General features: G+C 49.6%; 1 protein-coding gene across 3 annotated transcripts in view; it reads left to right on the forward strand.

Moving 5' to 3' along the window:
• The first annotated feature begins 2,437 nt into the window (after positions 1–2,437).
• LOC119957536 (zinc metalloproteinase-disintegrin-like BjussuMP-1) overlaps positions 2,438–23,197 on the forward strand; it is a 53,589-nt gene continuing 32,829 nt past the window's right edge. For all 3 annotated transcript variants that reach the window (XR_005458817.1, XM_038785681.1, XM_038785682.1), the window contains exons 1-9: positions 2,438–2,672; positions 3,628–3,719; positions 4,659–4,735; positions 4,992–5,070; positions 12,355–12,431; positions 12,611–12,794; positions 17,223–17,285; positions 18,718–18,786; positions 21,556–21,725. Coding sequence is in view for 2 of the 3 variants with exons in the window: in XM_038785681.1 (XP_038641609.1) it covers positions 2,453–2,672; positions 3,628–3,719; positions 4,659–4,735; positions 4,992–5,070; positions 12,355–12,431; positions 12,611–12,794; positions 17,223–17,285; positions 18,718–18,786; positions 21,556–21,725 (1,031 nt within the window). In the remaining variant the exon portion in view is untranslated. The remainder of the gene's footprint in view (positions 2,673–3,627; positions 3,720–4,658; positions 4,736–4,991; positions 5,071–12,354; positions 12,432–12,610; positions 12,795–17,222; positions 17,286–18,717; positions 18,787–21,555; positions 21,726–23,197) is intronic.

Below are 23,197 nucleotides of genomic sequence, written 5' to 3' on the forward strand. Positions count from 1 at the left end.
TTATCTCCGAGCAGCAACCCTGGGGGGGGGGGGGGGGGGGTCGGCCCGGGGTGGGGGGGGAGGGGGGGGTGAGAAGGAACAGGGTGGTGAGGGGGGTATGGACAGGGTGGGGGGTACGGACAGGGTGGGGGGGTATGGACAGGGTGGGGGGTACGGACAGGGTGGTGGTGGGAGGTACGGTCAGGATGGTGAGGTGTTCGGACACGGTGGTGGGGGGGGGGGTATGGACAGGGTGGGGGAGGGTATGGACAGGGTGGGGGGTATGGACAGGATGGTGGGGGGACAGGGTGTTGGGGGGGTATGGGCAGGGTGGGAGGTATGGACAGGGTGGGAGGTTACGGACAGGGTGGTGGGGGGGTACGGACAGGGTGGGGGGGTACGGACAGGGTGTTGGGGGGGGTATGGACATGGTGGGAGGTTACGGACAGGGTGGTGGGGGGGTACAGACAGGGTGGTGGGGGGGTACAGACAGGGTGGTGGGGGGGTACGGACAGGGTGGGGGGGTACGGACAGGGTGGAGGGGGGGTATGGACATGGTGGGGGGGTACAGACAGGGTGGTGGGGGACGGACGGACAGGGTGGTGAGGAATACCATGGGTAGTCGAGGGTGGGGTTGGGAATATCCATGGGGAACACAGCTCTGGAGAATATTTATATGTTGGTGACTCTGCAGCTTTGACTCAGAGCGTCTCTGAGACTTTTCCCAGAGAGAAAAGTCTCGATTGTGTGGAAGCCGCTGGAGGAATTGAGAACTGAAAGCTCGCCTGCAATTTGATCTCAAATGTTTTGCGTGTCGGTGGGGGTGTACGCGTGGATGGTGTTGGATGGGGTGCCAGTCAAGCAGGGCTGGTTGAGCCCGTGTATATACGCAGAACACGTCCTCCGCACAAGGTTCTGCTTTGAACTCCTGCCCTGTGGAAGGCAGTCACTCGAGTGTGAAAGTTCCTCTCGCACTCACCAAGAGGTGGCCGTGCTACAGTGTGGGGCACAACACCGGGCGGCAACTCGCTACCTGGCGCTCGGAGCAGACAAGCTTTTTAACCGAGACTTCACACAGTCCAACATCCCAGTGCCACCTCTCTGCTTTCCCTCGGCCTTTCGCTGAGACACTTGTCAACCACAACCAGTCCTCTGGGAGCAGAGTTCTGTGGCGTCCCTCGTCAACAATTCGGACTGTGAGGTGATGTGAGTAATGTCTCTCGGTGAGGGACAGGGCCTGGTACTGAGCGCGTCTTCGAGCGAGGCGGACATGACACCAGTTTTGAACGGTCCATCGGGTTTATTCCCAATTGGTCTTGAAAATATCTCTGCAGTCACAAGGTTTCTACAGCCATGGTGGCCCCAGCTCCTGTGCTGTCTGCTTCCCTGGCTCGGAATCAACACCCAGGCTTAACCAATCGAGCACAGTCAGCATTGATACCAGGCAGACATAATCAAACTGGCTGCTCCAAGTGGCAGTGGGATGCAGAGTCACCAGCGAGTTGGAGGGATGGCTTGTTTCCATCCCCAGACAGAGACCCTCAATGTGCCAGGTCCGGTTGCTCAAGGCGATTCATGTGACGTGTGAAATGTCAGCTGCCGTGAAATGTTGGACAGAAAAACCTGTTCGCAGTGTGTGTCCCAGAGTGGTACGGTGGTGCCTGTTCTCTCTGCATCCCCACTTTCCCCAGTCCCTGTCTCGCTCTCTCCGCCTCCTCCTCCCCCCCCCCCCCCCCCCCCTGATTTCCACCCCTCTTCCCTGGAGCACACCACAATGACGGGGAGTGGGTAGCTTGATCTTGGTATCGGACAAAGCTCGGCACAACATCGAGGGCCTGTTCTGTGCTGTACTGCTCCATGTTCCCCATAGGGGCTGGTTTAGCTCACTGAGCTAAATCGCTGGCTTTGAAAGCAGACCAAGGCAGGCCAGCAGCACGGTTTCGATTCCCGTACCAGCCTCCCCGAGCAGGCGCCGGAATGTGGCGACTAGGGGCTTTTCACAGTAACTTCATTTGAAGCCTACTCGTGACAATAAGCAATTTTCATTTCATTTCATTTCGTCTACCTGCCTCTCTCTCTGCCCCCCTCGCCGCTCAGACTCTCCCACATGCGCTGAGGGTTAAGTTTGTCAGAAAAGGCCCCGAGAGATTGAGGTCTATTTGGGTTCTGTGTCTGACACGCGCACAGCAGTGTCACGGCGGAGGGGGTTTCCAGTGTAGAATGGGGCAGCTGCAAGCTATTTTTTCTTTCTAAAAAGTGAAGCCAGACACCTGTAAACATTCCCCTCTCCCCCGCCCCCCTCCCCCCTCCCCCGCCCCTCTCCCCCACCCCTCTCCCCTCCATCCAAAGCCGGCTTGTCATTCCCAATCTTTCCAGCGAGGTGTCAGCTCTGCCTGCCTGCTCCTGTGTGTGCCGCCCCGGCACCCTGTGACTGAACACTGTTCCCTCTCTCTCTCTCTCTCTCTCTCTCTACATGACGACACTCGTCCTCCGCTTCGCAAGTTGCAACAGCCCACAGCAGAATGAGGAAGCATTCACCCTTTGCCCAGGGAGCAGTCTCAAAGTTTCGGAGGAGACTTGGCGTGCAGTTTGCCTGCTGCCCGCGCCACGCGTGAAGCCTCCGAGGAACATGTTGGACGCCAGGTGCGCGCTGTGCTTCCTGCTCTCATCGTCTCTTGTTGCTGCGGCTGTTGGTAAGCCCTCTCTCTCGCTCACCAGCGCCACTCTCATCAGAGTTATTCCCGGTAAATTCTCTCAGCCCGTGAAGGAAGCGACTGGGAATGCAGAATCTCCCATCCTCTCCCACCATTCCGGTACCCTTGTTGGCGTTGTAGTGCCCTTGTCCGCTCCCGCCTGTCAGACCGTGGAGGCAGACGGCGGGGCAGCACGGTAGCATGGTGGTTAGCATCAATGCTTCACAGCTCCAGGGTCCCAGGTTCGATTCCCGGCTGGGTCACTGTCTGTGTGGAGTCTGCACGTCCTCCCCGTGTGTGCGTGGGTTTCCTCCGGGTGCTCCGGTTTCCTCCCACAGTCCAAAGATGTGCGGGTTAGGTGGATTGGCCAGGCTAAATTGCCCGTAGTGTCCTAAAAAAGTAAGGTTAAGGGGGGGTTGTTGGGTTACGGGTATAGGGTGGATACGTGGGTTTGAGTAGGGTGATCATGGCTCGGCACAACATCGAGGGCCGAAGGGCCTGTTCTGTGCTGTACTGTTCTATGTTCTATGTTGTCATTCACCGCATTGCGGAGGTAAGTGAGGCTGCCCCCCCCAGACAGAAACCGGGATGCTCCAGGATGATGGTTTTCTGGATCCACGGAGGGTAAATTACCAGCCAGGAAAGAGCTCCCTTGTTCTGGACCATCCGCCTGATTCAACCCCCCTCCCTCCCTCCCTTGGGACTTGTTTAGCACAGGGCTAAATTGCTGGCTTTGAAGGCAGGCCAGCAGCACGGGTTCAATTCCCGTACCAGCCTCCCCGAACAGGCGCCGGAATGTGGCGACTAGGGGCTTTTCACAGTAACTTCATTTGAAGCCTACTCGTGACCATAAGCCACTTTCATGGAACGTTTTTTTCAATTTCTCTCAAACCCCTCCCTTGGATCTGATGGACCAGACGTGGGAATTTGTTCAGCTCCTGTTGTGTGTTTGCAGAGACCTCAGCTTCCAGGCTACCCCACGTGCAGAACTACCAAGTGGTCCGACCCCAGAGGCTCCACGCCAAGCAGAAGCGAGCCAGCCAGCAGGTACGGCAGAGGAAGCAGCAGGGAAGCTCCTCAACACAGACCTGCCTCCAGAGAGGAGCAGATTTCCACCAGTGTTGACATTGTCACGATGGGGCAGGATGCTAGACAGGGGTCAGAATGAGGGGGGGGGGAAGGGGGGGGGGGGGGGGAAGGGGGGGGGGGGGAGTTCTCGTCCGGCAGGAATACAGGAGCTCGGAGAGAGAGGGCTGGAACGAAGAGGGTTAACGCTCAATATGGAAGTGGGCGGTTTAGGCCGAGATAGTTGCGTGTGAAGTTCCGGACTCAGCAGAAAGTGCAGCAAAAAGGTCAAGTTAACCTGCGGCCTTGCCTCGCCCAAACCGAAGAACACATCTCAGTCCCACAATGTTGCCAAGAGAAAGGGGGGCGGGGGTAGCAATGAGGAGGGGGGGGGAGAGAGTTTCTTTTTTTTTAAAGAGTACCCAATTCATTTTTTCCAATTAAGGGGCAATTTAGCATGGCCAGTCCACCTACTCTGCACATCTCTGGGTTGTGGGGGTGAAACCCACGCAGACACGGGGAGAACGTGCAAACTCCACACGGACGGTGACCCAGAGCCGGGATCGAACCTGGGACCTCGGCGCCGTGAGGCAGCAGTGCTAACCCACTGCGCCACCCTGCTGCCCTGAAGTGGGGGGGGGGGGTGTCTAACGAGACGGGAATACAGTTGGATGGAGACAGGGGAAGCGAGTGAGGTAATGAAAGTTTTGGGCAATGGGACAAGCTCTTTAAAAGTTGGCCGTGTGACTTTGATGACGAGGAGGTGGGGACGGAGGTGAGGAGGTAACCTGAATACAGCAGGCTACGGTGCTGAGGACCGATTGGAACCAAACCTGAAGCGACGGGGTGGGTGGGGATGAACTGAACAAATTGCAGGTTGACTGTGACAGGCGTTTAACTCTGCTGCCTCTTTGCTGCTAGGACCTTTATCCGTCCATTCTTCAGTTTACCGTCCCTGTGGAGGGCAAAGAGCGGGTCATCCACCTTGAGAAAAACCAGTAAGTGTCTTGTTGTTTGTGTCGTTATTGCAGTGGATCCCGTTGCGAATCCCCTCGTTGTTGAGATGGAAGGGAGCAGGTGTTGCTGCTTACTACAGTATGCCACTGTCACCCTGCGTGGCGGGAAGCACCAGAACATTTCTGTTCACACCATGGCACACGGCAATGCAGCCCAGAATATCTGTTGCTCCACAGCACGTCATTGTTCCTCTCTGAAAGCTATACCCGTTTATTCCCCCTCCGCTCCATTCCACAGGAGGCTCCTTGCACAGAACTACTCGGAGACAAAGTATTTGGAGAATGGGACTGAGGTGACGAGCACACCACTCTACCCAGTGAGTACAGCATTCTTTCATCACTTTGTGGCAGATTGGAGCTAAGAGGTGACCAGATTCCAGTGAGCAGTGCACTTCATGTCAACAGCTCTGGGGGGGTCCAGCCTCTGTGTCACTCTCTCCCGACGCTGTCTCAAACCACATCTTCAATCCTGTCCCCATATCGAGGCCACATCAGCTGAACCACCACCGCTCCCTGGGTCAGTGGAGTTTGCACTGTGGGTTGCCCTCACGGGGTGACATGATGAGAAATGTACAGAACTGAGAGGGTTACCGTTATGTCCAAACCAACCAGAGGAGGGAACGAGATGCAGAACTATATATGTGAAAATGAAAATCGCTTATTGTCACGAGTAGGCTTCAATGAAGTTACTGTGAAAAGCCCCTAGTCGCCACATTCCGGCGCCTGTTGAGCCTTCTGGGAGAGAGTTGAGGAGAAGGCTAGGAGAAAGACTGCAGGAAAGCCAGTGTGAGTGAGAGCAGATCATAGTTGTTGTGTTGGTGTAGAGATCAGTGGTAGATAAGTGTAGATTGTATGATTATTGTCAATTGTTGATTATATAGAAGTAAGAGTCGAATTCAATCAAGTAGTTTAAATAGATCCTTTGCTTTGTTCAGTATGAAAGCTAGTTGAAGTCTTTGTGAACACTAAGCCAACATTCTGATCAACACAAAAGCGGAATGTCCCGTTGGTCAAACACAAAGTTACAGCAAATCTCTCAGAACGAAATCAATTAGAATTCAGTCAATTCCTGCCAACCTAACACTGGCAGATCCCACTCATTTCAAACTCGGAGGTCTGTGATGGCACAAACCAGCTGGCCCAACTGGTCTCTGTTGGTGGTTATGCTGCATTGATTCAACACTCTGAAATTCCCAAATATCTAACCTTCGGCCATCGATCCAGCACAGCGATCGCTGAGTCACTGAATCACACCCCTTTCCGTCAATTCTGATGCCCTCGTCCCCATAACTGATGCTTCGCACTCTAATCCCACTCCCCGGAATCTCTCCGCTTCACTGCCCGCTGAACAGATCCTTCTTGAGACTTATCTCTTTGGCCAAAGGAGTTAAAGGAAGAAAGAGGCGAAAAACATCCTTGCCACGTTTGCTTCAAAGGGTCCCTCGGCTGAAATTGCACGTAATAATCCCAGACAGATTGACATGAATGAGCGGGATGTGTTTTTTAATTACAACACGGCTGTTCCGAACCGCGTTCAACTTTGTTCTCAAACTATCACTGGGAGAGTTGAGGTCACATTCTCTGAATTTATGAGTCCAGGGTTCCCCGACAGGGGTTCAACTGCATAGCCACTGCACCCCCACATCCAAGGGGCAAAAACCAAAAGAACAAGTGGCTTCATACGTCCGCTCGAAGCCCCCTCTTGGCCGCTGGCTATGTTGCTTCAAACCAGCGCCTTTAAGATGTTTTTCTTTAATTACGGAGACAGCTGCCTATCCCTCTGCTCGGGGTGGCGCAGTGGTTAGCACTGCTGCCTCACAGCGCCAGGGTTATCCCGGTTCGATTCCCGGCCTCGGATCACTGTCGAGTGGCGTACCATAAGGATCTGTTCTGGGGCCGTTGCTGTTTGTCATTTTTATAAATGACCTAGAGGAGGGCGCAGAAGGATGGGTGAGTAAATTTGCAGACGACACTAAAGTCGGTGGAGTTGTAGACAGTGCGGAAGGATGTTGCAGGTTACAGAGGGACATAGATAAGCTGCAGAGCTGGGCTGAGAGGTGGCAAATGGAGTTTAATGTGGAGAAGTGTGAGGTGATTCACTTTGGAAAGAATAACAGGAATGCGGAATATTTGGCGAATGGTAAAATTCTTGGCAGTGTGGATGAGCAGAGGGATCTCGGTGTCCATATACATAGATCCCTGAAAGTTGCCACCCAGGTTGATAGGGTTGTGAAGAAGGCCTATGGTGTGTTGGCCTTTATTGGTAGAGGGATTGAGTTCCGGAGCCATGAGGTCATGTTGCAGCTGTACAAAACTCTAGTACGACCGCATTTGGAGTATTGCGTACAGTTCTGGTCGCCTCATTATAGGAAGGACGTGGAAGCTTTGGAACGGGTGCAGAGGAGATTTACCAGGATGTTGCCTGGTACGGAGGGAAAATCTTATGGGGAAAGGCTGATGAACTTGAGGTTGTTTTCATTAGAGAGAAGAAGGTTAAGAGGTGACTTAATAGAGGCATACAAAATGATCAGAGGGTTAGATAGGGTGGACAGCGAGAGCCTTCTCCCGCGGATGGAGGTGGCTAGCACGAGGGGACATAGCCTTAAATTGAGGGGTAATAGATATAGGACAGAGGTCAGAGGTGGGTTTTTTACGCAAAGAGTGGTGAGGCCGTGGAATGCCCTACCTGCAACAGTAGTGAACTCGCCAACATTGAGGGCATTTAAAAGTTTATTGGATAAGCATATGGATGATAAGGGCATAGTGTAGGTTAGATGGCCTTTAGTCTTTTTCCATGTCGGTGCAACATCGAGGGCCGAAGGGCCTGTACTGCGCTGTATCGTTCTATGTTCTATGTCTGTGTGGAGTCTATACGTTCTCTCCATGATCTGTCTGCAGATCGTTCCCAGCTGGGAAATGACCCGTCTCCTTCTCCAAACCTGAGACGCCCCATGTCCCCCCCGTGCTGCCTGCCAAAGCTGACCCAGGCTGAGGGTCACCAGGAGGTCCCCGCCCCAGATTGCCCTCCTGTTGAGTCCGTCCAACCAGCTGCCTGCTACACACGGACCAGAATTTCCATGCCCTGTCTCTGATGGGGGGGGAGGGGGGGGGGGGGCATTTTCTGTGGCACGGAAAACACTCGGAGAGGGCAAGATAGGGAAGTCAAAACTAGCTCCCCTGCTCCACCGCACCTCCAGAAACATTCCATTGCTGCCTTCTTTTCCACGAGAAGTGTCAAGGGGAGAGATATTTGATACGACACGACTTTTTTCAGTGGCTTGCGCTGAGTGTTTTGAGTGAACGTTTTGCAACTTCCTTTCCCACAATCGCACTGTCCCTTCTGCATCCCCTGAAGAAAGACTTTGGATTTCTTTTTCGCAACTTTGACAGCCGGCAGGTTGAAGGCGTGCGAGACTGCCTCTGTTGTTGACAGAGAACGCAGGTACATTCCACAACACGTCCCGACACGACGGACAAGCCAGTTTCTGAGCTTCCCATCCACTCAACAACAGCAAAACGTGGCTGAGATGCGTGGCAATCCACACGGGAGCGAGAGGCACGGAGAAGCCTCGCCTGGGTGAGATCTCCCAGCCAGCAGGTCCTCGTCTCACACTGGGCAAAATGTTGCTGAGAATTCCTCCCGTGAGCCTTTCAGCAGGCTGACGGCATTGGGTGCCCCCCCCTACCCGCACCCTCTGCCACGTTGGGCAGTATTTTTGTGACCACGCGAGTTCCTGTCCATGTTTTCTCTGCCCTGGCTGGCTGAGATTGGCTTTCCTGTTGAGGTGAAGGTGCGTGCAAAATGGGGAAACTCAGTGCTGGTCTTTCTCTCAGCAACACCATCGATAAGGGAAGTGGCAGACGAGATGTGGCCAACGTGGGCATGGCGCCATGGGGATGTCCTAACAGTTGCCATTGCTTCATGCAACCAGAGAGAAAGAAAATAGCTTTTACTTGTCCGTGGCCCAGGGGTGGATTAACCATTAAGCAAAATAAGCACGTGCTTAGGGCATCAAGGGAAGGGGGCACCACAGAAATTTTCCATAGCCGAATTTACCATGGTCCATGGGCCATATGGTGCAGTACTGCAAATGGTGCGGCTGAACCAGGATCCGCAAAAAGGGGCCCCCACATTAAATGAAAAATTACATACAGATACATACAATAATAACAAGAGCACTCAGAGAGGGCAGACCTCCGCCAAGGGTTATGAAATCGAAGGGGAAAAATAATCCCCCCCCACGTAAATGAAAGCAGGGGAAACTTTGTATGCAGTCTGTGAAATTTGTATACAATCTGTACAACGTCAGTGGGAAAAAAACAAACACACACATACTCCGACAAAAACATAACCTGCTTGGCGGAAGTAAAAATAATAATAATAGTAATGATCGGGGCAGCAGGGTAGCATGGTGGTTAGCATAAATGCTTCACAGCTCCAGGGTCCCAGGTTCGATTCCCGGCTGGGCCACTGTCTGTGCGGAGTCTGCACGTCCTCCCCCTGTGTGCGTGGGTTTCCTCCGGGTGCTCCGGTTTCCTCTCACAGTCCAAAGATGTGCGGGTTAGGTGGATTGGCCATGCTAAATTGCCCGTAGTGTCCTAAAAAGTAAGGTTAAGGGGGGGGTTGTTGGGTTACGGGTATAGTGTGGATACGTGGGTTTGAGTAGGGTGATCATGGCTCGGCACAACATTGAGGGCCGAAGGGCCTGTTCTGTGCTGTACTGTTCTATGTTCTATGTTCTATGTTCTATGATAGAGGTTACTGATATACATTAATCTTGGGAATACAACAAAATTAGAATCTGGGAACTGCCCCACGGTCCACGGAGGCTCACGTGATCGTTCTTGTCTAAGTCTTGTTCATGTCGGCTGTCCTGTTCAGTCGTCCACTGAGAATGAGACTGTGCAGGGGCGTTAGTAGCTCACTCAGCGTCCAGCATGCCAACAGGCAACAACACACGTGCCAACATTGTAACTTTGTAAGTAGGCTGATTCCTTTTTTTTTATGACATTGACAACAAATAATGTAATTAATGTTTCATAATTTTGTGGAAGTGCTTATGAAACGGCGTGAAAATGGCCAAATGGTGGGTAGTGCTGCTTTTGACTATGCATGTATTTTCTATTTTTTATTTATCGCATGGTGATGGACTGGTGGTGATAACTGAGTTTGTATTTCATTATGTCTGTCAATTTACGTGGTGCTGGTGAATTCTCCATGTGCATTTTTTGTACGTGGTGCCGTGGTGGTGGTGGTGAGCACAGCGAGAGTTTTTTTCCTCACGTGGTGGTGGTAGTGACTTAAGTTTATTTTATCACGTGATACAAGGCGGCCTGCATCCATGTGCTGAGTGCTCCGACGCGGGTTCGAGTCCCGCTGTCGCTAGTAATTTAGTGACTGCCAGAGATAGATTTCGTATCACCACCTTTTACACAATTGTTGAAGCTGAGATGAAAAGAAGAGGAGAGATATACAAAGAAATAGCAGAGAGATTTTCTTTTCTAAGTGATGTGCCACATAATGTCACTTCATCTTCTACTAACATTGAAAGGTATTCTCAGTGCTGTCAAAAGCTGATTGATGCTTACCCAGAGGACTTCAACAGTAATTTCTCAGCTAAGATTCAGCAGTTTCATTCGTATATAGAACATAGAACAGTACAGCACAGAACAGGCCCTTCGGCCCTCAATGTTGTGCCGAGCCATGATCACCCTACTCAAACCCACGTATCCACCCTATACCCGTAACCCAACAACTCCCCCTTAACCTTATTAGGACTCTACGGGCAATTTAGCATGGCCAATCCACCTAACCCGCACATCTTTGGACTGTGGGAGGAAACCGGAGCACCCGGAGGAAACCCACGCACACAGGGGGGAGGACGTGCAGACTCCACACAGACAGTGACCCAGCCGGGAATCGAACCTGGGACCCTGGAGCTGTGAAGCATTTATGCTAACCACCATGCTACCCTGCTGCCCTAAGTTCAGTGCAACAAAAAATGTAAAAACAAGATTCAGTCATGCTGAACTTTATAAAATAATTGTAGAAGACAATATTGAGTGTGCCTTTCCAAATGTAGACATTGGCTTTCGTACATTTTTAACTTTAATGGTCACAAATTGCTCAGCTGAGCGTTCATTTTCTCAGCTGAAGTATATTAAAAATCCCATCAGAACAACTATGCAACAAGGCAGGCTGGATGCCTTATCTCGATTAAGTATAGAAGCAGATGTGTCACATAAGATTAGTTTTGAGGATCTGATCAAAGACTTTGCAATTAAAAAAAGTAGGAGAAAACTTTTCAAATATAAATAAAGTGGAAGTATACAAAAATAAACATTATTTTCCATCTTACTGTAAGTTTTGTTTAATTTCGATAAATAAAATTTTATTTTATGGTTTATTATTGTTTATATTTTGAATTTCATATATATGGGGGCACCAAAATCTTTTAAGTGCTTAGGGCCTCTAAGGGTCTTAATCCAGCCCTGCCGTAGCCCCAGGATGTCCTGAAGCACATTGCAGCTAATGACAGAGAGATGCTGTTGTGATGAGAACAGAAGAAGTAGGCCCATTGAGACTGCTCTGCCATTCGATCATGGCTGATCCCATCCTGGCTTCATCTCCACTATCCTGCCCGTTCTCCATAACCCTTCACCCCCATTACCAATTAAAAATCTGTCTAACTCCTCCTTAAATTTACTCACTGTCCCAGCATCCACCGCACTCTGGGGGAACGAATTCCACAGATTTGGGAGAAGTCGTTTCTCCTCCACTCGGTTTTAGACCTGCTCCCCCTTACCCTAAAACTGACCTCTCGTTCTAGACTGCCCCACAAGAGGAAGCATCATCTCCACGTCTACTTTATCCAGACCTTTTAGCATCTTGTAAACCTCAATTAGATCTCCCCTCATTCTTCTAAACTCTAGAGAGAGTCTCAGCCTAAACTGTTTGCCCCTCCTACGACAAACCCCTCATCTCTGGAATCAATCTCGTGAACCTCCTCCGAACTGCCTCCAATACCACTCCATCCCTCCTCAAATAAGGGGACAAAGCTGTGCACAGTACTCCCGGTGCAGTCATGCCAATGCCTTGGACAGTTGGGGCAAAGTAGGGAATAAGAATTTGATCACAACCAGCTCCAACAAACGACAGCCAAATAAATGAAGGGACCATGTACTCAAGGTGCTGGCTGGGGAATACCCGGACACCGGGATAATGGCCCTGTGGGATCTCAATGCCTCCAAGCACAGGGGGGGCCTTGGTTTGACCTCTAACCTGAGTGCCAGTACCTCTGACAGTGGAGCACCCTCCAGCTCTGCAGAGGGCCAGCAGCCTGGGGTCAGTCGCAATGGGTCTTGAGCCCAAACTCTTCTTATTAACTCAACTGCTCAGGACCTGGTTGAATCAGGAGGAAACTGGGCCCCAAACCTTTGGAAACTTGACTAGCCTGAGCCCTCAGCGCTGTGACAGGACGGGATTTGTAGGTCACATGTCTCAGACAGCCGAACAGCTTCTGATTGACCTGAAAGTTGCCTGGATGATGTTTACCGTTGACAAGAACCCTTTCTTTTTCTTCTCCCTCCCTCATGCTCAGGATCATTGCTATTACCATGGTCACATCAAGGGAGTAGAAGGTTCCACGGCCAGCTTCAGCACTTGTGATGGACTCAGGTAAGGTCAGGACATCTGCCGCACACGAACACGGCCAGTAACTCCTCGGCCAGTCGGTCATGTCTGGTGAATAGGTTGGTGGGGCACTATTGATTTGGGTCTTTACCCGTTGGTGCTTCAAGGCTCCAGACACAACCTGAGACCCAGCATCCACGCTGACCTTTGCTCCTCTCTTCCAGTGGCTACCTGCGGACGAAAGGCCAAAGGTACCTAATGGAGCCTCTGAAAGATTCAGCCAGCGATGAACATGCTCTGTACAAGTATGAGGAGCTTCGGCTGCCAATGAAAGGCTGTGGCGTGGTCAACAAATCAGAGGACAGTATGGAGCCAAGAACGGAAGAAACATTCAGCAATGATCATGAGGTAATGAAACCCAGTCCGCTCTCCATCAGTCAATGTGTTGTGTGTTAACGGGGGGAATAAAGAGTTGCATTTAGGTAGCACCTGGCACCACCTCAAGATACCCTTGTCCTCTTTGTATTCAGCAAAATCACTTTGAAGGGTTGTTACTGCAATAATGCAGGAAATTCAGGAGCCAATTGCCTCAAAGAAAACTCTCCCAATCCTCAACGTGCTAATGTCGAGATAATGCTGTTGGCGGAGGGCTGACTGTTGGCCAGGACATCAGGCAGATCTCACCTGATTCTCTGCAAAGTAGTGGCCAATGGATATTTCACATCCATCCCGGCCAGGTAGACAGGAGCTTGCCTCCACTGAAAGGTGGAGGGTCCAACAGAACAGCACTCACTGTGTCTTTCACTGGATTCTCGTCACAGAGCCTGTGCTGAGGGTTCTGCGGTTGGACACAGCAGTCAGGAGTCACAGGGGGATGTCAGGTAATGTTTTCATTCCGGAGATAACCCATGAAGGTGCAATTGTTCGGTATCTCGACACGTCACCATTTCATACAGAGCGTCACAGCATTGCAACTGAATATCAGGATATAACCCACCCTGAACCCCTCGATTAGATTCCACTCTGTAACTCACTCCCGGGTATCTGTTATTCTATATATAAACCATCCCGAACCCCTCGATTAGATTCCAGTCTGTAACACACTCCCGGGTATCTGTTATTCTATATATAAACCACCCCGAACCCCTCGATTAGATTCCAGTCTGTAACTCACTCCCGGGTATCTGTTATTCTATATATAAACCACCCCGAACCCCTCGATTAGATTCCAGTCTGTAACTCTCTCCCGGGTATCTGTTATTCTATATATAAACCATCCCGAACCCCTCGATTAGATTCCAGTCTGTAACTCACTCCCGGGTATCTGTTATTCTAGATATAGACCACCATGAACCCCTCGATTAGATTCCAGACTGTAACTCACTCCCGGGTATCTGTTATTCTAGATATAAACCACCCTGAACCCTTCAATTAGATTCCAGTCTGTAACTCACTCCCGGCTATCTGTTGTTCTATATAGAAACCACCTTGAACCCCTCGATTAGATTCCAGTCTGTAACTCACTCCTGGGTATCTGTTATTCTATATATAAACCACCCCGAACCCCTCGATTATATTCCAGTCTATAACTCACTCCCAGGTATCTGTTATTCTATATATAAACCACCCCGAACCCCTCGATTAGATTCCAGTCTGTAACTCACTCCCGGGTATCTGTTATTCTATATATAAACCACCCCGAACCCCTTGATTAGATTCCAGTCTGTAACTCACTCCCGGGTATCTGTTATTCTATATATAAACCACCCCAAACCCCTCGATTAGATTCCAGTCTGTAACTCACTCCCGGGTATCTGTTATTCTATATATAACCACCCCAAACCACTCGATTAGATTCCAGTCTGTAACTCACTCCCAGGTATCTGTTATTCTATATATAAACCACCCCGAACCCCTCGATTAGATTCCAGTCTGTAACTCACTCCCGGGTATCTGTTATTCTATATATAAACCACCCCGAACCCCTCGATTAGATTCCAGTCTGTAACTCACTCCCGGGTATCTGTTATTCTATATATAAACCACCCCGAACCCCTTGATTAGATTCCAGTCTGTAACTCACTCCCGGGTATCCGTTATTCCATATATAAACCACCCCGAACCCCTCGATTAGATTCCAGTCTGTAACTCACTCCCGGGTATCTGTTATTCTATATATAAACCACCCCGAACCCCTCGATTAGATTCCAGTCAGTAACTCACTCCCGGGTATCTGTTATTCTATATATAAACCACCCCGAACCCCTCGATTAGATTCCAGTCTGTAACTCACTCCCGGGTATCTGTTATTCTATATATAAGCCGACCCGAACCCCTCGATTAGATTCCAGTCTGTAACTCACTCCCGGGTATCTGTTATTCTAGATATAGACCACCATGAACCCCTTGATTAGATTCCAGTCTGTAACTCACTCCTGGGTTTCTGTTATTCTATGTATAAACCACCCCAAACCCCTCGATTAGATTCCAGTCTGTAACTCACTCCCGGGTATCTGTTATTCTATATATAAACCACCCCGAACCCCTCGATTACATTCCAGTCTGTAACTCACTCCCAGGTATCTGTTATTCTATATATAAACCACCCCAAACCACTCGATTAGATTCCAGTCTGTAACTCACTCCCAGGTATCTGTTATTCTATATATAAAGCACCCCGAACCCCTCGTTTAGATTCCAGTCTGTAACTCACTCTTGGTTATCTGTTATTCTATATATAATCCACCCTGAACCCCTCGATTAGATTCCAGTCTGTAACTCACTCCCGGGTATCTGTTATTCTATATATAAGCCACCCTGAACCCCTCGATTAGATTCCAGTCGGTAACTCACTCCCGGGTATCTGTTATTCTATATATTAACCACCCCAAACCACTCGATTAGATTCCAGTCTGTAACTCACTCCCAGGTATCTGTTATTCTATATATAAACCACCCCGATCCCCTCGATTAGATTCCCGTCTGTAACTCACTCCCGGGTATCCGTTATTCTATATATAAACCACCCCGAACCCCTCGAATAGAATCCAGTCTTTATCTCACTCCCGGGTATCTGTTATTCTATATATAAACCACCCCGAACCCCTTGATTAGATTCCAGTCTGTAACTCACTCCCGGGTATCCGTTATTCTATATATAAACCACCCCGAACCCCTCGATTAGATTCCAGTCTGTAACTCACTCCCGGGTATCTGTTATTCTATATATAAACCACCCCGAACCCCTCGATTAGATTCCAGTCAGTAACTCACTCCCGGGTATCTGTTATTCTATATATAAACCACCCCGAACCCCTCGATTAGATTCCAGTCTGTAACTCACTCCCGGGTATATGTTATTCTATATATAAGCCGACCCGAACCCCTCGATTAGATTCCAGTCTGTAACTCACTCCCGGGTATCTGTTATTCTAGATGTAGACCACCATGAACCCCTCGATTAGATTCCAGACTGTAACTCACTCCCGGGTATCTGTTATTCTAGATATAAACCACCCTGAACCCTTCAATTAGATTCCAGTCTGTAACTCACTCCCGGATATCTGTTGTTCTATATATAAACCACCCGAACCCCTCGATTAGATTCCTGTCTGTAACTCACTCCCGGGTATCTGTTATTCTATATATAAACCACCCCGAACCCCTTGATTAGATTCCAGTCTGTAACTCACTCCTGGGTTTCTGTTATTCTATGTATAAACCACCCCAAACTCCTCGATTAGATTCCAGTCTGTAACTCACTCCCGGGTATCTGTTATTCTATATATAAACCACCCCGAACCCCTCGATTACATTCCAGTCTGTAACTCACTCCCAGGTATCTGTTATTCTATATATAAACCACCCCAAACCACTCGATTAGATTCCAGTCTGTAACTCACTCCCAGGTATCTGTTATTCTATATATAAACCACCCCGAACCCCTCGTTTAGATTCCAGTCTGTAACTCACTCTTGGTTATCTGTTATTCTATATATAAACCACCCTGAACCCCTCGATTAGATTCCAGTCTGTAACTCACTCCCGGGTATCTGTTATTCTATATATAAGCCACCCTGAACCCCTCGATTAGATTCCAGTCGGTAACTCACTCCCGGGTATCTGTTATTCTATATATAAGCCACCCTGAATCCCTCAATTAGATTCCAGTCTGTAACTCACTCCGGGTATCTGTTATTCTATATATAAACCACCCGAACCCCTCGATTAGATTCCAGTCTGTAACTCACTCCTTGGTATCTGTTATTCTATATATAAGCCACCCTGAACCCCTCGATTAGATTCCAGTCTGTAACTCACTCCCGGGTATCTGTTATTCTATATATAAACCACCCCGAACCCCTCGATTAGATTCCAGTCTGTAACTCACTCTTGGTTATCTGTTATTCTATATATAAGCCACCCCGAACCCCTCGATTAGATTCCAGTCTGTAACTCACTCCCGGGTATCTGTTATTCTATATATAAACCACCCCGAACCCCTCGATTAGATTCCAGTCTGTAACTCACTCCCGGGTATCTGTTATTCTATATATAAACCACCCCTGAACCCCTCGATTAGATTCCAGTCTGTAACTCACTCCCAGGTATCTGTTATTCTATATAGAAACCATCCCCGAACCCCTCGATTAGATTCCAATCTAACTCGCTTTCAGGTATCCTGCCTCCTTGAAACAGCTTTTCCTGTTCCGGTTCGATCTTGCAGCCTCTGTTTGTTTGTTACTGTGAAGCTTTCCTGCCTGATGTCAGTCAGAGTGTTGTGGGCTATGAGAATAGTTTGGGTTGTGTCTCAGTAACTGCTCCTTTCCCTTCCAGAGAAGCGAATTCCTGAAGGCCAATAGATACATTGAAATGTTTGTCGTGGCAGATCACTCTGAGGTGAGTGTGGCATCCTCTCCAACAAGCGACTAAAGTTTCGGGAATGTTTCCCGAGTGCCAGTCATTGATCCAGATTGTGAATTCCCGCATTGGTCCCTCCAGGGCACCCTGAATAATTATCCTTCACCCATACCTTTCCTGTCTTGTAGTTCGCTTGCTACCCAACCTGACCTCTGCTTTGTTGCTGTGTGATTCTCTGACACTTCCTCCTTATAAAAAAAACATCAGAACTAGGAGCAGGAGTCGGCCATCTGGCCCCTCGAGCCTGCTCCGCCATTCAATGAGATCATGGCTGATCTTTTGTGGACTCAGCTCCACTTTCCGGCCCGAACACCATAATCCTTAATCCCTTTATTCTTCAAAAAACTATCTATCTTTATCTTGAAAACATTCAATGAAGGAGCCTCAACTGCTTCACTGGGCAAGGAATTCCATAGATTCACAACCCTTTGGGTGAAGAATCTCCTCCTGAGCTCAGTCCTAAATCTACTTCCCCTTATTTTGAACATACAACATAGAACATAGAACAGTACAGCACAGAACAGGCCCTTCGGCCCTCGATGTTGTGCCGAGCCACGATCACCCTACTCAAACCCACGTATCCACCCTATACCCGTAACCCAACAACCCACCCCCCCCAACCTTACTTTATTAGGACACTACGGGCAATTTAGCATGGCCAATCCACCTAACCCGCACATCTTTGGACTGTGGGAGGAAACCGGAGCACCCGAGGAAACCCACGCACACACGGGGAGGACGTGCAGACTCCACACAGACAGTGATCCAGCCGGGAATCGAACCTGGGACCCTGGAGCTGTGAAGCATTGATGCTAACCACCATGCTACCGTGAGGCCTGTTGCTGTTGTGGACTCAGCTCCACTTTCCCGCCCGAACACCATAACCCTTAATCCCTTTATTCTTCAAAAAACTATCTATCTTTATCTTGAAAACATTCAATGAAGGAGCCTCACTAACAGCACTTGCATTTCGCTCTATCCCCTTTCATGATGCCCTCAAAGTGCCTCGCGTCCAATGAAATGGCCCTGAGGTGTTGTCACTGTTGCAATGTGATAACGTGGCGAGGACTTGGGGAGTGTTGCTCACATCCCGTACAGGAAGGGGAAGATCTAAGAAACTGCAGGATTCTGGCCAGATTGGCTGAGGGATGAATGTTGGCCAAGGGACCAGGGAGAACTGCTTTGTTCTTTTGAAAGGGTCCCGTGGAATTATTTACATCCAACAGAGAGGGGCGGCCGAGTTCCTCTCTCCTCTGAAAGCAGCACCTCGGACAGTGCAGCACGCTCTTGGCTGGCCCCTGGATGGTGGTCACACTGAGGAGTTGAGATGGAGCATGCCTTACCCCAGACTCTGATTGTGACGTGGCTGTGCGTTCTGTATCTAATGGCCATGTCTCTGCTTGCTTTTCAGTACCGTCAGTTTGGCTCGTTCGATGCAGTGAGGAAAAGGGTGTTTGAGGCAGTCAACCACATAAACCTGGTAAGTCATTCTGAAGCAGTCAGATTGCATAGATACATAGAATTTACAGTGCAGAAGGAGGCCATTCGGCCCATCGAGTCTGCTCCGGCTCTTTGAAAGAGCACCCTACCCAAGCCCACACCTCCACCCTATCCCCATAACCCAGTAACCCCACCCTATCCCCATAACCCAGTAACCCCACCCAACACTAAGGGAAATTTTAGATACTGAGGGCAATTTATCATGGCCAATCCACCTAACCCGCACATCTTTGGCCTGTGGGAGGAAACCGGAGCACCCGGAGGAAACCCATGCAGACACGGGGAGAACGTGTAGACTCTGCACAGACAGTGACCCAGCCGGGAATCGAACCTGGGACCCTGGAGCTGTGAAGCAATTGTGTTAACCACCGTGCTACCGTGCTTTCCCTCCTGACCATCTTCTGACTGATGGACAGCAACATTCAAATGGATCCTCGGCCTCCAGTTTTCAAATTCTCTTCTGGCTTGTTCTGGGTTCTATAGTTCTTGGTCAAGGATTGGGACTGGTGAACCTTTTCCCCAACATTTGCTTCACTCTTCCCTCTGAACATGAGGTGGAGAGGAGGTGGAGAGGTGGAGGTGGAGAGGAGCTCCCCAGTTACTGGGGAGACCCTACATGGTTCACTCCTGCTCTGTCTCCCTTTCATACCACAATGAACGGAGAGTCTAAAAGCTGCGACTTGTTATTGAGCAATTAACTACTTTGTTTATTATTACAGTGCCCAATTCATTGTTTTTCTAATTAAGGGGCAAGTTAGTGTGGCCAATCCATTTTTGGGTTGTGGGGGATCAGAGCCGGGATCAAAATTTTTTGCAGCACAGTGGCGCAGTGGGTTAGCACAATGGGTGCTGAGGTCCCAGGTTCGATCCCGGCTCTGGGTCACTGTCCGTGTGGAGTTTGCACATTCTCCCCGTGTTTGCGTGGGTTTCCCCCCCCCCCACAACCCATAAATGTGCAGGGTAGGTGGATTGGCCATGCTAAATTGCCCCTTAATTGGAAAAATGATTGGGTACTCTAAATTTTAAGGGGCAGCAGGGTAGCATGGTGGTTAGCATAAATGCTTCACAGCTCCAGGGTCCCAGGTTCAGTTCCCGGCTGGGTCACTGTCTGTGTGGAGTCTGCACGTCCTCCCCGTGTGTGCGTGGGTTTCCTCCGGGTGCTCCGGTTTCCTCCCACAGTCCAAAGATGTGCGGGTTAGGTGGATTGGCCATGCTAAATTGCCCGTAGTGTCCTAATAAAAGTAAGGTTAGGGGGGGGGGGGGGGGGGTGGTTGTTGGGTTACGGGTATAGGGTGGATACGTGGGTTTGAGTAGGGTGATCATTGCTCGGCACAACATCGAGGGCCGATGGGCCTGTTCTGTGCTGTACCGTTCTATCTATAAAAACATGTCCCTGAGCAGCTGGTGTTGGCAAGGACGAATTGTCCTTCCTTCATCGGGAAACTCCTGGGTTCCTCTTCGATGACAGAAGGTCGGGAGCATCCTCTCGATCACACTGGGGCTTCTGATCTGCCCCAACTGCTCGTGTCCCTCCTGGGCCTCTGTTCATCCAGAGATTAAAGAGTCGCCCGAGCGACACGTGAAGTTTCACAACACCTTTCACCGCCCTGTTACCGAGCACCTTTTCATTCCGACCATGCCCGTTCCTGCAGACGGCGCTTACTGAGGTTATGTGGCTGACTTCGAGACATGGGGAGCACTGACAAGCCCGCGTTTATCATCCATCCCGAGTCGCCTTGTGGGGGCGATGGTGGTGAGCCACCCTCTCACGGCCCTGCAATCCATCTGGTTGAAGGTCCCACGGAATTCAGAAGTAGGCCACTCGGCCCATCGGGTCTGCACCGAACCTCCGAACGTGCCCGCCACCCAGGCCCACTCCCCCCCCCGTCCCCCGTGTCCAGATGGGTGTGGAACCAGCCGAGAGTCAGACACATTCTGAGGAAGGTCAGACAGTCTCCAAGGTGCAGTGCAGCCAAGGTGGGAATGCGATTGACTCTGGCACTCAGATCAGGAGAGTCTTGGCTGACATGAACGGACAGCACGTCAACACCCCTGCCTCTGGAAGGTGGTGTGCTGGAATGCCAGGGAGATGTTCACTCCTCCACAAGCTGGACCTCCTTTGCCACCCTGTGCCAAGCCCAAGAAGGCTGGTCTGGTGTTAGCTGCAGAATGTGTCTGTTAAGAAAGGTCTTTGTCGTCTTGTGTATGTTAACATTGAGCCTTCATTAACCACTTGTATCTCTATACATAAAGGAGACAGACAGGAAGCCATCTCCATCCAGGGTCTTAGCATGTCTGTGACCAACAGAACACTTACCCTAGACCTGGGCCATGTGTCTTCGTCCCTCGCTGTGTGGCCGGGACTGGCGCACATTAACGCTGAATGTTCCAGACCGTTCAGCGACAGGCTTCCGCCCATCACGTGAACTTGCATTGCCCCTTCCAGTTTCTGGGCAGCCCGTTGAGTGTTGCCTGCTCACGGCTCAGGGGCTCGATCTTAACGCGGGACACGCAGTGAGAAACCTTGCTCACTAGCCAATGGGAAAACCGCAAGCACTCGGCAGCCAAAGGGGAACAGTGCTGGGTGAGGCTCTGTTCAAAACACTTCCAGCTCCAGTCATCAGCCGCTGGCTAGGTCAACCTTTCCCTAATTCCCTAATTGCCCTTGGGGAACGGGCCGGACAGCACTATTGACGCAAAGCGTTTCAATTGGGTGGAGAAAATACTTAGCTCCCCTTCGTTTCCGCAGCTCTATAAACCCCTGAGAACACACGTAGCTCTGATTGGCCTGGAGGTCTGGTCAAATGGAGATAAAATTACTGTGGAGAAGGAATCGGGTCGTACTCTGAACAACATCTTGCAGTGGCGCAAGACCCATCTGCTCCCAAGGAAACAACATGACAACATCCAGTTCATTACGTAAGTGTCAGTGTCTGTCTGAGGAACCTGTCTCCCACTTGAAGGGGAACATGAATGTTGCAATGCGCAGGGCAATGGCTGGCAGCATTGATGAAACACTCACCAACACTCACTGGGTCCCGGAAAAACCGGTGGCAAACAAACGCAGTGTCTTTTAGTGAGATGTTAATTATGTTGTATATGTGATGAATGTAAGAAGTATTGTATTGTGTCTATCTGGTGCAGGAATGGTTTCAAAAGCCTGGGTGAACAGACAGCGAGAGACTTTGTGGCAGCAAAAGGTGCAATTACGATGTCGTAAAAGAGTGATCATCATTGTTTCCAGCCATATTTATGTTTAGGAGGAGAGGATTTTGTTATTATTTCTGCGGAGTCTTTAGAAAGATGATAATTCCCGTACCAGCCTCCCCGAACAGGTGCCGGAATGTGGCGACTAGGGGCTTTTCACAGTAACTTCATTTGAAGCCTACTTGTGACAATAAGCGGTTTTCATTTTTTTTTCAATTAGAGGCATACATGTTTAAACGTAAGCAGATAGCTCATTGTGTTTGAATGGGATAAATATCGTCTAACCAATGGGAGGAGTGTCATGTGAGAGTATCTTTAAGAAATGCGTGTTTAGAGAAGTCTCTGTAGTTGATGTACCTTTAAGAAATGGGTGTTTATCAGTGTCAGTGTGGGTGGAGCTAGGCTGTCTATCTGCTTTTACTTTAGCTTTGGGCTCGCAAGAACAGCGTGTGTTTAGTTTTGTTTTAGATTTGGAGAAGCTGCAGTCACAGCAAGATGTGTATGAAACTCTGCAAGCTAAAAAATGTTCATTTGGTGAATTCAAAGTGATAACTGTTCTCAGTAGAGAATTTAAATCTGATGTATTTCTGTAAAAAGGGTTTGTTTTGTCTTATGGTGTTGCAAGGAAAGATTAAGAGTTACTTATAGAGTACTGTATTCTTTGGGGATTTACTGGTGTTGATAGTTGTTAAGATGTTTACTGTGGATTTATTCAATGTTCACTGGTTTCATAAATAAACATTGTTTTAATTTAAAAGTATTGCAGATCTCTGAAGCATCACACCTGTAAGGTAGGCCCGTGTGCTCCCCATAACCACAATCTATTCAAAGTTCTGGGTCAGGTGAACTCCATGATACACTTTGGGGTTCTCTAAACCCTGGCCGATAACAGGAGCCAGCTCCGGAGCAGACGGCTTTTTTGTCTGTTTCTGGAAGCTGAGAGCTGAACAGTAGCTTTTGCAGAAGGCTATCAGATTCAGCATTAATCTAACAGACATGGATCTTCAATTTGTTTGTCGAAAGAGTCTCTCTCTTGCTTCAAGCAGTCCTTCATTTTTGCAGAGAGCAGCAAGTAATCCTATGTTTGCCAACTTTATTTATCAGTGGCTTTTGACCTGGGATCGGCTTTGCTTGATTGGAGGTGGACAAGGTATTAGCTAGAAGTTATAAGAGTTTCCTTTTTT

This window comes from Scyliorhinus canicula, chromosome 26 (assembly GCF_902713615.1).
Source record: "Scyliorhinus canicula chromosome 26, sScyCan1.1, whole genome shotgun sequence".
Taxonomy (NCBI): Eukaryota; Metazoa; Chordata; class Chondrichthyes; order Carcharhiniformes; family Scyliorhinidae; genus Scyliorhinus; species Scyliorhinus canicula.